General features: G+C 42.6%; 1 protein-coding gene across 1 annotated transcript in view; it reads right to left on the reverse strand.

The window, feature by feature from the left end:
* The window catches only part of MSL2 (MSL complex subunit 2), a 32,380-nt gene extending 28,524 nt beyond the window's left edge, over positions 1-3,856 (reverse strand). Inside the window, exon 1 of the mRNA XM_079795333.1 lies at positions 3,381-3,856. Coding sequence (XP_079651459.1) covers positions 3,381-3,522 — 142 coding nt within the window. The 5' untranslated portion in view covers positions 3,523-3,856. The remainder of the gene's footprint in view (positions 1-3,380) is intronic.
* Positions 3,857-15,573: the final 11,717 nt, after the last annotated feature.

Here is a 15,573-nt window from a genome sequence, read left to right on the forward strand (position 1 = left end):
ACAGTAATTCTCTGGAGCAATATTCCATTCACCTGAAGCTTCAGAATGTTTAAATACACAAGGCAATTGAAAAAACAAAACAGTGATAATCAGCTAATTTACATTTCAAACAACAACAAAACCTGAAGTTCCAGAGAATAGTCTAAGTTTGACAGTAATTGACATGACAGTTCAGTCTCTTCTCTCACCTCCTCCTCCCTCTCTCTACTTCTGCACAGGAGTGGGATATTAAGTACATAATATGTGCCAGACACAAAGTCCATAGACTTGTTCTCATAGGGTCAAAAGATTTTTCCCCACTAAAAAGCCCACATATAACAAAGGTTTTTCCCCACTAAAAAGCCCACATTTGGAGAAACAAACTTGAAGAAGGTATAATCATCCTCCCTTTGTAGATAAAGGAAATTGAGGCAAAAACTTAAAGCAACTTGTCTACACAAAAGCAGAACCAAGATTTGAACCTAACTGCAAAGTTTGTAAGCCTTTTACTTTCCCTCCCTCACCTCCTCTCACTTTCTTCCTGAGTCTCATAAACACCTACATGCAAGTCATTGCTAGGAGAGAAAGGATAAGACAAGAGGAACACAAAAATGTACAAAAACATAGTATTTTCCCTAATGTATCAGAAGAATGTTATAAAAACTGCACTGACAAAAAAAATTAAGATAAAATAAAAACTGCACTGAAAGAGTTTTAAGTGCCTATGACTGGAACAAAGGGTTACAGAGGTTCAAAGGACAAAGAGAACTTTTTACTGGGAAAAGAGGAAAATATAAGGCATGTATGTATGTTTGAAAAGCCAAAAAATATCAACCTGGCTGAAGCAGAGCAATTATGTAAGAGAGCAGTTGAATACAGGCTGAAAAGGTAGGATTGGGTCAGATGTTGGAGAGCCTGTTGAAACAAACTCCCTATTTACAGCATGCAGCAAGACAGAATTACACTTTACTTTTACTTATCTTCATGAAGAAAAATTGCACATGCCCTAGAATTGAATTTTATGTTTTTCAACTAAGACAGGCTAGGTAGCACCTGATACAAAGTTTATTAAATGCTGGATCTGAATTCCAATAACTGATTTTTCCCCCTATCTAATGATAACCACAGACTACATTGGGGGGAGGGGGGGAGCCTGAAGCTACATCCAGATTGCTGAAATTTTAAGCCAACTACTCAGTTACAAGGAAGTAGAATCCACAAATCTTTTCCATAGAATGCAGGGGAAGGGAAAGTGAACAAGAAGAAATAATTACAAAGCTCCACTTGTCAGAAAAATTCCCTTGTGTTGCCAAGACTGCTTTTAAAAAATATTTAAAAACGACACTTGGGGACTCTTTAAATATAGTTTCATCTTCAATGGCAAATTTTTTTTTTAATATATCTTTATTGATTTCAGAGAGGAAGGGAGAGGGAAAGAGAGATAGAAACATCAATGATGAAAGAGAATCATTGATTGGTTGCCTCCTGCACGTCCCCTAATGGGGATCAAGCCCGCAACACAGGCACATGCCCTTGACTGGAATCGAACCTGGGACCCTTCAGTCCGCAGGCTGACGCTCTATCCACTGAGCCAAACCAGCCAGGGCCTTCAATGGCAAATTTTTTAAAAATCCAGGTTAGAATCTGGGGGAAATGTTCAATTAGACCACAACTATCCTGAAGCTACTGATAAAAACTTAAAATCCAAGCATCTACACAATTCAAAAGTACCATTCTCTCCCTTCCCCCCCCCCCCCCCGCCCACTTATAGAGTTAAACCCCATCTACCTAGTAAAAAGGAAAGTTATCAGATCTTCAAGTGTTACCTGGATAACATCACTCTCTACTGCTGTTCTATCTAGCAGGCCTAGGTGGGCTGCCCTATGCCCTCTCTTCATCCCTACTATCATTACACCTCAGCAATCCACCCCCCAAACCTCAAAGAATGGTTTGTGGATAAGAAAGATAGAGCAGCTGCATTTCCTCAGTCCACAAACTATCAAAAGCTGTTAAAATTTAAAAAAAAAAAAAAAAAGCACTCCGGGAAACTTGAAACCAATCAAATTCTAATGCTTACATTAGTAAAATTTAAGCTGAAAGGAAACTTTGAATCTAGCCCAAAACTCATTTTTTATATTAAGAAACTGCCCAGAGCAGTTAAGTGATTTGCCCAGAGCAAGTGATTCTCTATAAAGTTGTTAAGAGTCACCAGTCACAGTAGAACTTAATCACATTCTAACAGAGTTAAATTTTTATGAGATTAAGTACCTGGTGTGCAAAAAAACAATCTTCACCTCTTCTGCACTCCTTTAGTGCCTTCCCCCAGAGCTATACAGAAAATGCTAGATGAATCTCAAATTAATAATCACAAAATTACTCTTCTTTATCTAATTTAAGACAACGTGAAAGCCTAAAATGCCTAAATTTCTGAAATACTGGCTAAACAAGTGAGTGGACCAACGAAACCTCAAAATATGTGTCGGAATAAGAATACGAAGTGGAGTATATTACTGCTTTTTTGGCCAGCTGCCCTTTCCTTTGTATTATCGTTTTCATCGTGTCTTTTTTTTTTTTTTTTGGGGGGGGGGGGGAGAGGTAATAGTTATTATATGTGCACAGTTAATCCAAATTATCACTTTTGAGAAACTTCGACTTATTAGACAACTTAGCATATCTCCATCTCTCAAAAATAACTTGAAAATATCCTCCCTACCACACTATTTTTTAACAAAAATACCTAAAATAACCCTCTACCAGGCCACAAGGTATTAAAGCCACAAAATAAGTAAGAAACGTAATCCTGTAAAAACCCCACTAGCTAAAAAATACTTAGTACCCCATCAAGTATTCCCTGGCTCCCTGTTTACCGTCCAACTGTCAAAGCATTTGTGGAAGAACCTGGGGGAAAGTTCCGCACCGAGTTCACTAGCTGTGGGCGCGTCACATTATACCAGCACCCACACATAACACACACCAGTTTGGGGAAATGCAAACACGCCACATGTACATGTCTTAACCAGATTTAACTAAGCTAGGTATTAAATCAATTCTTGTACCCAAGGTTAAAAAAAAAAAAAAGAAGAAGAAGGCAGCAGTATACGTGCATATTTCACGTCAGTTAAAAAACCATCATCAGAAATGCTAAGGAAATGACCTAAGGTGAAATGAACAGTTTCAAACGTTCAGACCGCTGTACAAAGCGGTTTGGAAGGATTCCTTCTGAAATGCCGGGTGAAAGTCCTTTGGAGTTTCAAAACTAATGACTGTATACGACTGCACAAATAACAAAAGCTTAATAATACAAACTACCATGTCCTCGAACCGTTCCTGTTACCACTGCCCAAAGATATTTTTAAAAACAGACACACAAGCTAAAAAGGGAACAATAAAAGGCGTCTCACCGCAAACACAGCACGAGAGGGACTGTCGGAAGTAAGGCAGGAGCCTGTTAATCTCGGTAAACGCCTTGGGGTCTCCGGGGTCGTAGTTGAGCACTAGGCGGCTCGCGGAAATGTAGAGAGCAGTAGCATTCACGGGGTTCATTGCAGACACTTCGACACCGTTGGCTCCTGGTGGGAAAAAAATTCCGGATCCAACTTGGTGAGCAGCCTGGGAACAATGGCGAATGTGCAACAATTCGGAGGAAATCGGAGCAGAACCACTGGCCCAAGTAGTCACCAAAATCCGTGCAAGTTTGCGAGGCTGCAGCAATCCTCCCACACATGGGGCCTCGGCGCCCCTCCTCCGTCCCTGAGACTTGCAGTTGAAAAATAATAGTAGAGACACCAGCGTTCGAGTTTGTCCCAGGCGGCCGCGGGGCGCAGAACGTGGCGGCTTCGGGGCTCGGGCCGCGACTCGGGGTTCCGTCTAGCCCCGCGGTTCGGCGGGCGGCCTTCGCTCGAGCTGCATCTCCGGACGCGGAGGTATCTCCTCAGGTCGCGCTGGGCGGGAGCAGGACCCGGCCCGGTCCAAGGGGCGGGCACGCTTCTCACCGGCGGCGGGGCCCCTACTCCATCACGGCGCCCGGAGCGGAGGCAGCGGCGACAGCAAGGACGACAGCTCCGGGGTCAGCTTCCTCGATCTAGTGCCCGAAGCCGCGGCGGCTACGAAGGTTGCTGTTGCGGCTGGCCGAGGCCGCCGCCGCTCTCTCCATATCGGACGCGGGGCCCGGACTGTGCCTGGCTCTCCGCCCCGGCGATTACAGCCCCGCGGTTCCAGGAGGTGCCGAGGCGGGAAAGTCCGTCCCGCACCCGACAGGGGAGGGCCGGGGAGGAAGTTCGCGGGCCGGCGGCTGCGGAGCAGCGGCGGGAGGGGGCGGGGAGCAGGCCCAGTCGGGCCGCGGCGGCGCCCCTCGCTCCTTAGTCGCTCACTCCCGAGGTCACCAGGCGCAAGCGCCGCCCCTCACTGCCCGGCCATCTTCTCCGCGCCGCACACACGGACACCGCCTCCGCCAAGCACGACGGCCGCCGCCGCCCACGGAGCCCGCCCGGCCGCGGCAGAGGCGAGCGCTCACACAGCCAGGCCCGCCGCCGCCCAGCGCACACAGCAGGCCCCGCCGCAGGCCCCTCCCCCCGCGCCTCGCCGCCCTCACCCCGACTCCACGCGCCACTCTAGCTCGGTAGGGCCCGGGTTGCTGCGGCCTTAATGGATCCTGCGGGCTGTGCGGTGCCCCAAGCCCTGCCGGAGACGACGACCGTTACCCCAACGGGCAAAGCCACTGTCATCCCCGAGACTCCCCCGCCGCCGTCGTCGCTGGCGCTCGCACGCATGCGCAGAGCACACTCTCTCTCTCTCTCCCCCCCCCCCCTCCCCCCGCCCTTTCCTTTCCCTTCGCTTCCCTTTTCCCCTGCTTCTCCCAGAGCCCCCTCCACGCCCTCCCGGAGCTGGCGGCCCGCTCAGCGCGTGCGCATTCCACCGCCCAGCCCCAGCGCCTTTCGCCCTTAACGCGTGCGCTTTGACCGCCCACCCAGAAAACCGGATAAACACATCAGCCCGCTCGCGCCAGCCCCTCCCGCTGCCAACCCACCCCGGGCTCACGGCGCATGTCAGGCTCCCCGCACCGAGCATGCTCTAAGAGAGCCGCCCGCTCTTTCCGCCGCCCCGCCCCGCCCCCCCAGGCGCTCTCAAATTCCCTCTCCCGAGCGAGTGGGCTGGGGTGAAGCCTCCGCCAGCTGAGCCATCCTTCCCCGGTATGGGCGGTAGGCTTCCCGCACTACGCGGCTTCCTCCGCGCCCGCCAGAGCTCAGGCCAGGCCAGGTAGCGCCATGGGACGCTCCGCCCAGGCTCCCGCTCGGCCTCTCTTCACCCCGACTGACCGCACTACGAGGGAATAGCCCCGCACAGCCCCGAGGCCCGCCCCCGCGGCCTTTATCCCGGAACAGGGCTTCTGGGCCAGCGAAAGGGCGCCGCGGCGGCTCGCCGGTACTCGCCCCGTCGGGAAGGCGGGCCGCAATCGACGTGGCTGCACGCCCGGAGGCTTTGGGCGGCCTTTGCTAGGGCTAAGGTCTCGAAGGCCCCGGCCAGCCATCTGCAGGCTGCAGGCTGCAGGCCTGGCCCCGAGGCCCTCTTCCCCCAGCCGGAGCTGGGCTTCCCACAGCCTCTGGTGCTGGGAGTCAGGCGGAAGGGAGGGAGCTGCCTGGCCTTACAGAGGCGCCAACCAGGACCGCATGGAGCTCCTAATGCAACAGTCCAGTTTGAAAAAAATGAACCCCTTTTTTTAGCTCCGGTGACAGACCTAGCCCTTCTATGTAAATCAGTATCTTAAGAATCCATGGTCCTGCTTTAGAACGAACCCAAATCCTTAAAAGTAGTATCTGTTTTTAAACAAGCTTCTGCCTTATGGGTTGTTTTTCGGGGGGGGGGGGCGTGGAAGGGGGGTTGTTCGTTTGTTTTTCAGAAGACTAAGGACTCTGAGATTAAATAAATGAACATCTAACTTCACCTGATTCCCTTCCGCTGTAAAAGTACAAAACCTTTGACTAGCACAAGTAGAAACGCAGCATAGGAACCATTTCTTATCTCTGGACATACATACCAACGTTGTTCAGCATAATTTTTTGCACGTAGTAGATGCTCTGCAAGTTTATAACGTAAGTAAATCTTTTGTGGCACAAATACATGTTAGTTTTAGGGTCTTGTCACTTAGAATAGAAATCAATAGTTAAGAGATTGAGGGAACCTGTATAAACCTCTGATGTATAAGTTCTACTACCATTGAAAACAGATTTTCTTTATAAGGCCTAGCATATTATGAACAATTAAGTATTAAGCAATAAGGACTAACTTCCTAGTTTTGTTACGCAACAAAGCAGATATTAAAGCTGAGCAAAATATATTTGGTTGTCTTATATCTGGAAAACGGCAAATATTCTAAAATGCACTCTCTTAAAATCCCCATCTTCCTTTTTTTTTTATAAAAGATTTTTTCTAAGCTCCTCTTCAAATAAAAATGTTATAGTATACATGTCTATTTTTATTCCAAATTCTAAGGTCTTCTTCCACAACACACAGGTTGTTCTTTCCCAAAGGAGCAGCAAGAATAAAATAATCAGCACCGTTTTCTATTCAGGCAGCATAAATTATCAGTCACCCCAGAAAAGTGATTACTTGCAGGATCTTAACCTTGCTGATTTTCTCATAACTGTATTTTTTAAGTCTCTTGAGATGTGCACAAACCAAATTAAGATTAATTTTATTGATGGTTCATTGGGGGGGAGGGGGACTTAAGCCAGTTCTTTTTTCTACATTGAAGAATAATCCCTAATAATTATTTGGTTGCTTGAGCCTTGCCAAAAAAAAGGAAAACAAATGAACTGTGTATAGAAAATAAAGTATTTGGCAGTACATATTGTTTGAGTTCATTTATGTTAGGTACACAGGCAAATTAATCTGTGGTGCTAGAATTCATGATAATGATTACCTTTAATAGGGAAGGACCATGAGGTTGCTTCTGGACTGCTGGTCACATGCTTTTCCTGATCTGGGTTGTAGTTACATCCATAAACTAGTATTACTTGGTGAAAATTCATCTAGTGGCACACTTATGTTTAGTGCACTCTTTTCTCTATGTGTGCTTTATTCCATTAATATATTTTAAAAATAAAAAAAAAGTGTTCGGATCAAATACTTAGGAGAAATTATATACAACTCAAATCCCTTAATTATCAATTTAAGATTATTTTTTATATTTTATGCTTAATGATTATTTGGAAGTAAAAGTGTTAGTGTTGCCAGATCTAACAAAAATACAAGATGCCAGTTTAAATATTTTAATGAAATGTTTATTTTAAAACAGTTTTGAATTTACAGAATTATTACACAGATACTTCAAATAGTTCTAGTATATCCTACACCCAATTTCACCTATTATTAATATCTTACATTAGTATGGTACATTTGTCACAAGGAACTAATAGTAATACACATGATTAACTAAAATCCATATTCTATTTATGCTTATTCAGTTTTTCTCTAATATCCTTTTCCTGATCCAGGATGCCATCCAGGGCCTACAACATTTAATCATGTCTCCTCAGGCTCCTCTTGGCATCCAGTTAAATTGTCATTCAAAAAAAAAATTTTTTTTTTAATTCAGACAAATGAAAATTTTCATTTAAACAGATGTTCCATTCTAACTGTCTGTATTACCTACTCTTTTTAAATTAAAACTTATTTCTATTCTCCAGTATTGCCAAGTGCTTACCTCTTTCATTGTACTTACAGTTATTGACAGTTCTTGATTTGGCCCTATCTTCTCCCCATTATAGTAAAACTGCTAAAAGGTCAGAGTTTCTCCCTCTTTGCCTTTTATCATCATTGCCTAGCATAGGATCTGACATATAATGGGCACTAAGTAATTTTTAAAATAATAATGAGTTACTAGGAATGCAATATTGTAAAGAAAACCTCCAGTGCAGTGTTTGGTGCATAATTGGCATGGACAAATGTTTACATATTTGCTTTTCCTTGGGGAGAGACATAAAATGTCTTGCAAATTTAAAGACAGTTCTTATTTCAGCTTGATCAATGTCAATTCTAAAATCCTTAATAAAACTAGAAGTGTGGATTGATTTGAAGCATTCAGAATAATCTATCAACAAATATTTATTGATTGCACTTTGTGGACAATGAAGTAAATGCAGAAGTAGTTGTAGTGATGCTTTCAAAGAACAATGATCAGGCTGGCAGTAAGTCAGAAAGACTTTCTGAGAGGTTAGGCCCTTTATGAAATTATGAAATAATTGTTTGCCTTTCCCCTCCTCCTCCTTCTTCTGTCCCCATCTTTTTCTTCATCCACCAAAAACTATCTAAAGATAACAATTTTCCTCTCGCACTTTCCTATGTTGCATTCTCCCTTACTCCCTAGTATGTCCACTCTACTGCCTTCTCCATTATAGCCATCTGATCTGGACCGAATGTTTGTGTCCCCTCCAAATTCAGATGTTGAAATCCTAACCCCCAGTTCAATGGTATTAAGAGGGTGGGGCCTTTGGGAGATAATTAGATCACCAGGATAGAGCCCTCATAAATGGAATTAGTGCTCTTATAAAAGAGACCCCAGAGAGTTCTCATTCTCTCTGCCATGTGAGGATACAAGGAGAAGTCACCCATCTTCAACTGAGAAGAGAGCCCTCACCTGGCAACCATGCTGGCATTCTGGTCTCAGATTTCCAGCTTCCAGAACTGTGAGAAATAAATGTTTGTTGTTTAAACCACCCCGTTGATGGCATCGTTATAGCAGCCCAAGCTAACGAAGACACCATCCCTATAAAATTTTAACAAGTGTTTAATATACTATCATTGTGGAAAGAAATCAATCTAACTGCAATCTAACCTTAATCTAAACTCACAACAAATCTTTGGAGACTGTCAAGAGCAAATGCATTTTTACAGGGAGCAGTAAATCAGATGAAATTAAATCAAAGCCTAACCCAGACCAGACCTTCTATTCTTTCCTGGCCAGTCCTCTCTGTTAACAACTTCCTCTTCCATTTTCTGCTCTTTAGCTGTGGTTATACCTCCCCAACATCCAGTCTTAGAGATCCTCAAAAGAACCATTTCCCTTTGCATATCAATTCCTATTGATGTTTTTCTATGACATTTCTTTAAAATCAATACATCTATCCATTCATTTCATCCAAAAACATTTAGCAACTCCAGCACTCCTTTATTTTATATCTCAAATATTAAAATTGTCTCCAGCTTCTTCATCCCTAGCTCTAGTATAAACAAAGCATCTTGCTTTATTGATTATCCACCTAGCACAGTGCCAGACACATATTAAGGTACCCATTAAGTGTTAGTGTTTTTATTCCCTAAGATACTTTCAACATTATTCGAATGCCTATTAAATTTGTCCATTCATTTATGCAACCAACATTTATTTCCAGTTACATGCCAGGCATTCAGAATAAAAAAAATGAATAATTCAACAGTTTCCAGCCTTCAAAGAGTTCACAGTCTAGTTGGGGTGGCAGTTATATACACAGCTAATTTACAATTCAGAGTGGTGAGGATTTAGGGATGCAATTGATACAAGCCTAAAATTTCTTAACAGATATTTCTGTTACGTTATGAGTAAAAACAATCTTGTGTGGACTTTGCTAAGAAAATAACTGCAATTATTCATAGCATTGTTCTAAGGGAAATGTGTTCTGCATTCCAAATAATTTAAAATTGAATTTTTGGAAAACAGCTTGTTTGTCCCTGGAGGTTGTCTATTTCTCCATTACTTAAGCTCCCTATCAGTTTTTGTAAAAATGTTATTGAATTTATTGGGGTGACATTGGTTAATAAAATTATATATGTTTCAGGTGTACAATTCTATAATACACCATCTATATTGTGTGTTCGCCAAGTCAAGTCTCCTTCCATCACCACTTATCCCCTTTATCCTCTGCTACATCCTCCACCGCACTTTACCCACCATACTGTTTGTTGTCAGCATCTATGAGTTCTTTGCTTAATCCCTTCACCTTTTCACCCAGTCCCTCAAATGCCTCCCTTCTAACAGCTGTCAGTCTGTTCTCTGTATCTGTGAGTCTGTTTCTATTTTCTTTGTTAGTTTATTTTGTTCATTAGATTCCACATATAAGTGAAATCATATGGAACTTGTCTTTCTCTGACTGGCTTATATCACCTACTAGTAGCTTGATACTCTCCAAGTCCATCCATGCTCTCCAGAAAGGTAAGATTTCTTTCTTTTTAAGGCCATGTAGTATTCCATTGTGTAAATGTACCACAGCTTTTTTATCAACTCATCTACTACTAGCGCTGCTTCCAAATCTTGGTGATTGCAAATAATGCTGCACTGCATCAGTGTTTCTGGTTTCTTCGGATATAGCCCCAAAGTAGAATCACTGGGTCATAAGTTCCATTTTTAAATTTTAAATTTTTATTTATTATTTATTTTTTTAAATGCATTTTTATTGCTTTCAGAGAGAAAGGAAGAGGGAGAGAAATATAGAAACATCAATTATGAAAATCATTGACTGGCTGCCTCCTGCACGCCCCCTACTAGGGATGGAGTCCACAACCTGGGCATGTGCCCTTGACTGGAATCAAGATCGGGACCCTTCAGTCCGCAGGCCAACACTCTATCCACTGAGCCAAACCAGGTGGGCTTAAATTTTTAATTGACTTAGAGAGAGGAAGGGAGAGGGAGAGAAATAATGTGAGAGCGAAACATTAATCAGCTGCCTCCTTCACGCCCCCTACAGGATTGAGCCCACAGCTTGGGCATGTACCCTGACCAGGAATCAAATGCAGCAACCTTTCAGTGCACGGGATGATGCCCAGCTAACTGAGCCACACTGGCCAGGGCCCATTTATAACTTCTTTAAGTAACTACATACTGTTTTCCACAGTGGCTGCATTAATCTGCATTCCCACCAACAATGCACAATGGTTCCCTTTTCTCCACATCCTCGCCAACACTTGTTGATTTATTGGTAACAGCCATTCTGACAGGTGTGATGTAATATTGTATTTTTAATTTTTATTTTTCTAATTATTACTGACATTGAGCATCTTTTCATAAAGCTATTGGCCATCTCTATGTACTTTTTGGAAAAGTGTCTATTTAGATCCATTGCCCATGTTTTAATTGGATTGTTTTGTGGGTTTTTTTGCTGTTGAATTGTATGGTTTAAAATAAATCTTTATTGTTCAGATTATTACAATTGTTCCTCTTTTTTCCCCCATAGCTCCCCTCCCACCCGCTTCCCACCCCACCCTCTGTCCTTACCCCCATCCTCCGCCACTGTCCTCATCCATAGGTGTACAATTTTTGTCCAGTCTCTTCCCACACCCCCCACACCCCTTTCCCCCTGAGAATTGTCAGTCCACTCCCTTTCTATGCCCCTGATTCTATTATATTCACCAGTTTATTCTGTTCGTCAGATTTTTTATTCGCTTGATTTTTATATTCACTTGTTGATAGATATGTATTTGTTGTTCATAATTTTTATCTTTACCTTTTTCTTCTTCTTCCTCTTCTTAAAGAATACCCTTCAGCATTTCATATAATACTGGTTTGGTGGTGATGAACTCCTTTAGCTTTTTCTTATCTGTGAAGCTCTTTATCTGACCTTCAATTCTGAATGATAGCTTTGCTGGGTAGAGTAATCTTGGTTGTAGGTTCTTGCTATTCATCACTTTGAATATTTCTTGCCATTCCCATCTGGCCTGCATAATTTCTGTTGAGAAATCAGCTGAAATCATATGGGTGCTCCCTTGTAGGTAACTAATTGTTTTTCTCTTGCTGCTTTTAATATTTTCTCTTTGTCCTTTGCTCTTGGCATTTTAATTATGATGTGTCTTGGTGTGGTCCTCTTTGGATTCCTTTGTTTGGGGTTCTGTGCGCTTCCTGGACTTGTAAGTCTATTTCTTTCACCAGGTGGGGGAAGTTTTCTGTCATTATTTCTTCAAATAGGTTTTCAGTACCTTGTTCTCTCTCTTCTTCTGGCACCCCCATAATTCAGATGTTGGTACGCTTGAAGTTGTCCCAGAGGCTCCTTACACTATCTTCATATTTTTGGATTCTTTTTTCTTTCTGCTTTTCCGGTTGGGTGTTTTTTCCTTCTTTGTATTTCAAATCTTAGACTTGATTCTTGTGATCCTCCAGTCTGCTGTTGGATCTCTGTGTATTATTTTTTATTTCAGTCAGGGTATGCTTAATTTCTAGTTGGTCCTTTTTCATATCCTCGAGGGTCTCGCTAAATTTATCGGCAGTTTCTAGAAAATTCTTGAAAAGCCTTATAAACGTGGTTTTGAACTCTATATCCAGTCGTTTGCTTTCCTCTATTTCTTTCATTTATGACCTGTTTCTTTGTCTCCGCATTTTGGCTGCTTCCCCGAGTTGATAGAGTGGCTTTGTGTACTAGGTGTCCTATAGGGCCCAGTGGCTCAGCCTGCCCAGTTACCTGAGGTGGACACTCTTGGTGCACCCCTTTGTGGGCTGTGTGCACAGTCTTGTTGTAGTTAAGCCTTGATTGTTGTTGGTATCACTGGAATTGACCTCCAGGCCAATTGGCTCTGAGGATCAGCTGTGTCTACACTGGGAGAACGTCTGTGCTGGAGACACCCTTATGAGAGAAGACTTGCAAAAGCCTCTGTGTTCAGCTTAGATGGGGTGGAGTCTCAGGGCGGAACAGACAGCAATGGCTTCCCATCAGCCCTGCCCTAAGAGGCCCCTTGGTCTCAGTGTCCTGTGGTAATCGCTGTAAGCACCTCTGAGAGAAAGCCGCCCTCGAGTTTTGCCCACTGCCAGACAGTCCAGTTTCTCCCTGAATGAGTCTGGGTCCCCAGAGTCTCGCCTGGAACTGGAGTTCAGTGTAGTCGGGAGCTTTTGTCTCCCTCCCTATTGAGAAAGCCAGCCGCGTACTCAGTTGCCAGCCCTCCGTACCTCTACCTCCTGCAGCTCCTCTGAGTCTCAGTGTGCTTTTCTCTTTCCTTCTAGTTGTAGAATTTCCACTCAGCCAGCCTTCCTGTGGTTCTGGATAATGTCCGTTTTGTCTTTTAGTTGTAGTTTTGAAATTGTTGTGTGAGGCAGCAGTTTAGGTGTTTACCTATGCTACCAGCTTGGTTTCTCTCTATAAGTTCTTTATAAATTTTGGATATTAACCCCTTATCAGATGTATCATTGTTGAATATGATCTCTCATTCAGTAGGTTATCTTTTTATTTTGTTAATGGTTCCCTTTGTTGTGCAAGCCCTTTTTAGTTTGATGTAGTCCCATTTATTTTCTTTTGTTTCCTTTGTCCACGGAAACATAGAAAAAATATTGCTACAAGCAATGTATGAGAGTTTACTGCCTATGTTTTCTTCTAGGATTTTTATGGTTTTGAGTCTAACATTTAAGTCTTTAATCCATTTTTAGTTTATTCTTATGTATGGTGTAAGAAGATCATGTAATTTAAATTTTTTTTGCATATACCTGTCCAATTTTCCCAATACCACTTATTGAATAGACTAACTTTACCCCACTGCACATTTTTGCCACCTCTGTCAAATATTGACCATAAAGGCATGAGTTTATTTCTGGGCTCTCTCTTCTGTTTTATTGATCTATGTCTTTTTTTATGCCAGTACCATGCTGTTTTGATTACTGTGGCTTTGTCGTATAGCTTAATACCAGGTAGCATGATTCCTCCAAATTTGTTCTTCTTTTTCAAGATTGCTGTGGCTATTTGAGCTTAATTACCAGGTAGCAAGATTCCTCCAACTTTGTTCTTCAAGATTGGGTCTTTTGTATTTCCATTTAAATTTTTGGAATATTTGTTCTAGTTCTGTGAAATACACCATTGGTATCTTGATGGGAATTGCATTGAATTTACAGATTGCTTTGGATAGTATGGACATTTTAATGATGTTAATTATTTCTATCCATGAGCATGGTATATGCTTCCACTTATTTGTATTTTCTTCAATTTCTTTCTTCAGTGTCTTACAATTTTTTGAGTACAAGTCTTTTACATCTTGGTTAAATTATTTCTATGGCCCTAGCTGGTTTTGCTCAGTGGATAAAGCATTGGCCTGCGGACTGAAGGGTCCTGGGTTTGATTCCAGTCAAGGGCACATGCCCAGGTTGCCAGCTGGATTCCATAGTAGGGAGTGTGCAGAAGGCAACCAATCAATGACTCTCTCTCATCATTGATGTTACTATTTCTTCCTTCCTCAAAGAAATCAATAAAAATATATATATTTAAAAATAAATTAAAATAAAATACATTTACCTATCTTAAATATCACTTAACAATTATCAAGTGTAAAAAATATATTTTAAATTATTTCTATGTATTTTTATGCAACTGTAAATGGGAGCTTCCTTAGTTTCCCTTTCAGATAGTTCATTATTGCTTCCTATGGACTGCTTCCAGGTAATGACTAAGTGGCAGAGAAACTAAGGCCCATTCCTGGGAGATGCCAGACTCCTCTGACAGGTGACTTGGAGAAATCCCAAACAGCCTTGTCAGCCTTTTCTCAGAATTGCACTGGTGTGTAAGATGCTTCCATCCAATCTTTCTACCTTCATTTCTTCACTTGAGGTCGGACTTGCATTATAGTCTGATGGCTCTACCAGCCTCCCTATTTGCCTCCCCATTTTCTCTCATAGGCATTTCCTCTAATAAATGACTTACATAGATAATTTTATCTTGCATCCATTTCTCAGGGACCCAGACTAACACAAGTGGTACTGGGAGTGGTCCATGAAAATACATGGTAAGATAGGAATTTGGACTGGCTCATCTACTGCCCATAAGGCAAAGAGGATGCCATCCTGGTTAGTAGGTTGAACTCAGGTAGTTCCTGGCACAAGGTGGTAACTCAACTGCTAGAGCTTTCACCAGTGTTAACCTGAGAAAATGTCCCGGTAGAATGGAATGCTGTGGCAGACGTGATGATGCAAGCATTTGAAAAACAAGGAGAAAGTGATAACTACAAAGATAGTAAAATTAGGTGGTTATTAGTAAGTTGTATTGACACCCTATGTTGAAATCATGAGAGACTGAAGGCCATTAACTACAAGCAGTTTTTGGCTAAGTGAGAGAAACATAAGGCCTTTGGGATAGCTTACAAAGAAACCTTTATCTCTGTCAGGGGAAGGGAATACACAGCTGAGTGGCAAGATGAAGACCTAATTGTTAGAGTAGCAAAGCTCCAGAGACATTGGAATGCTCAGCTAAGGCAGGTTTGGAATGGCCTTCTACAAGCATTGAAGTACAGTACAGAGGGAGCAGTCTGGATGGATGAGGTGCCCTCCTTCAGGACACAGTGTATGTATTCAATCAGAGACCTCTTTATGGTGCTGTGTCCTGAATAGGAAGAATACATGGGTTGGGGAACCAAGACAGAAGCAGCAGGAATGACCCCACTTATTGTAATACCCAATGCCCCACTAGAGATTTTGTGCTTTCTGTCCTCACTTTTTTTTGTTGCTGTTGTTAATTCTCATTTGAGGATATTTTTTCCATTGTTTTTTTAAAATATATTTTTATTGATTTCAGAGAGGAAGAGAGAGAGAGAAACATCAATGGTGAGAGGGAATTATTGATTGGCTGCCTCCTGCATGCCCCCAACTGGGCATCAAGCACA

This window comes from Cnephaeus nilssonii (assembly GCF_951640355.1).
Source record: "Cnephaeus nilssonii genome assembly, chromosome: 17".
Taxonomy (NCBI): domain Eukaryota; kingdom Metazoa; phylum Chordata; class Mammalia; order Chiroptera; family Vespertilionidae; genus Cnephaeus; species Cnephaeus nilssonii.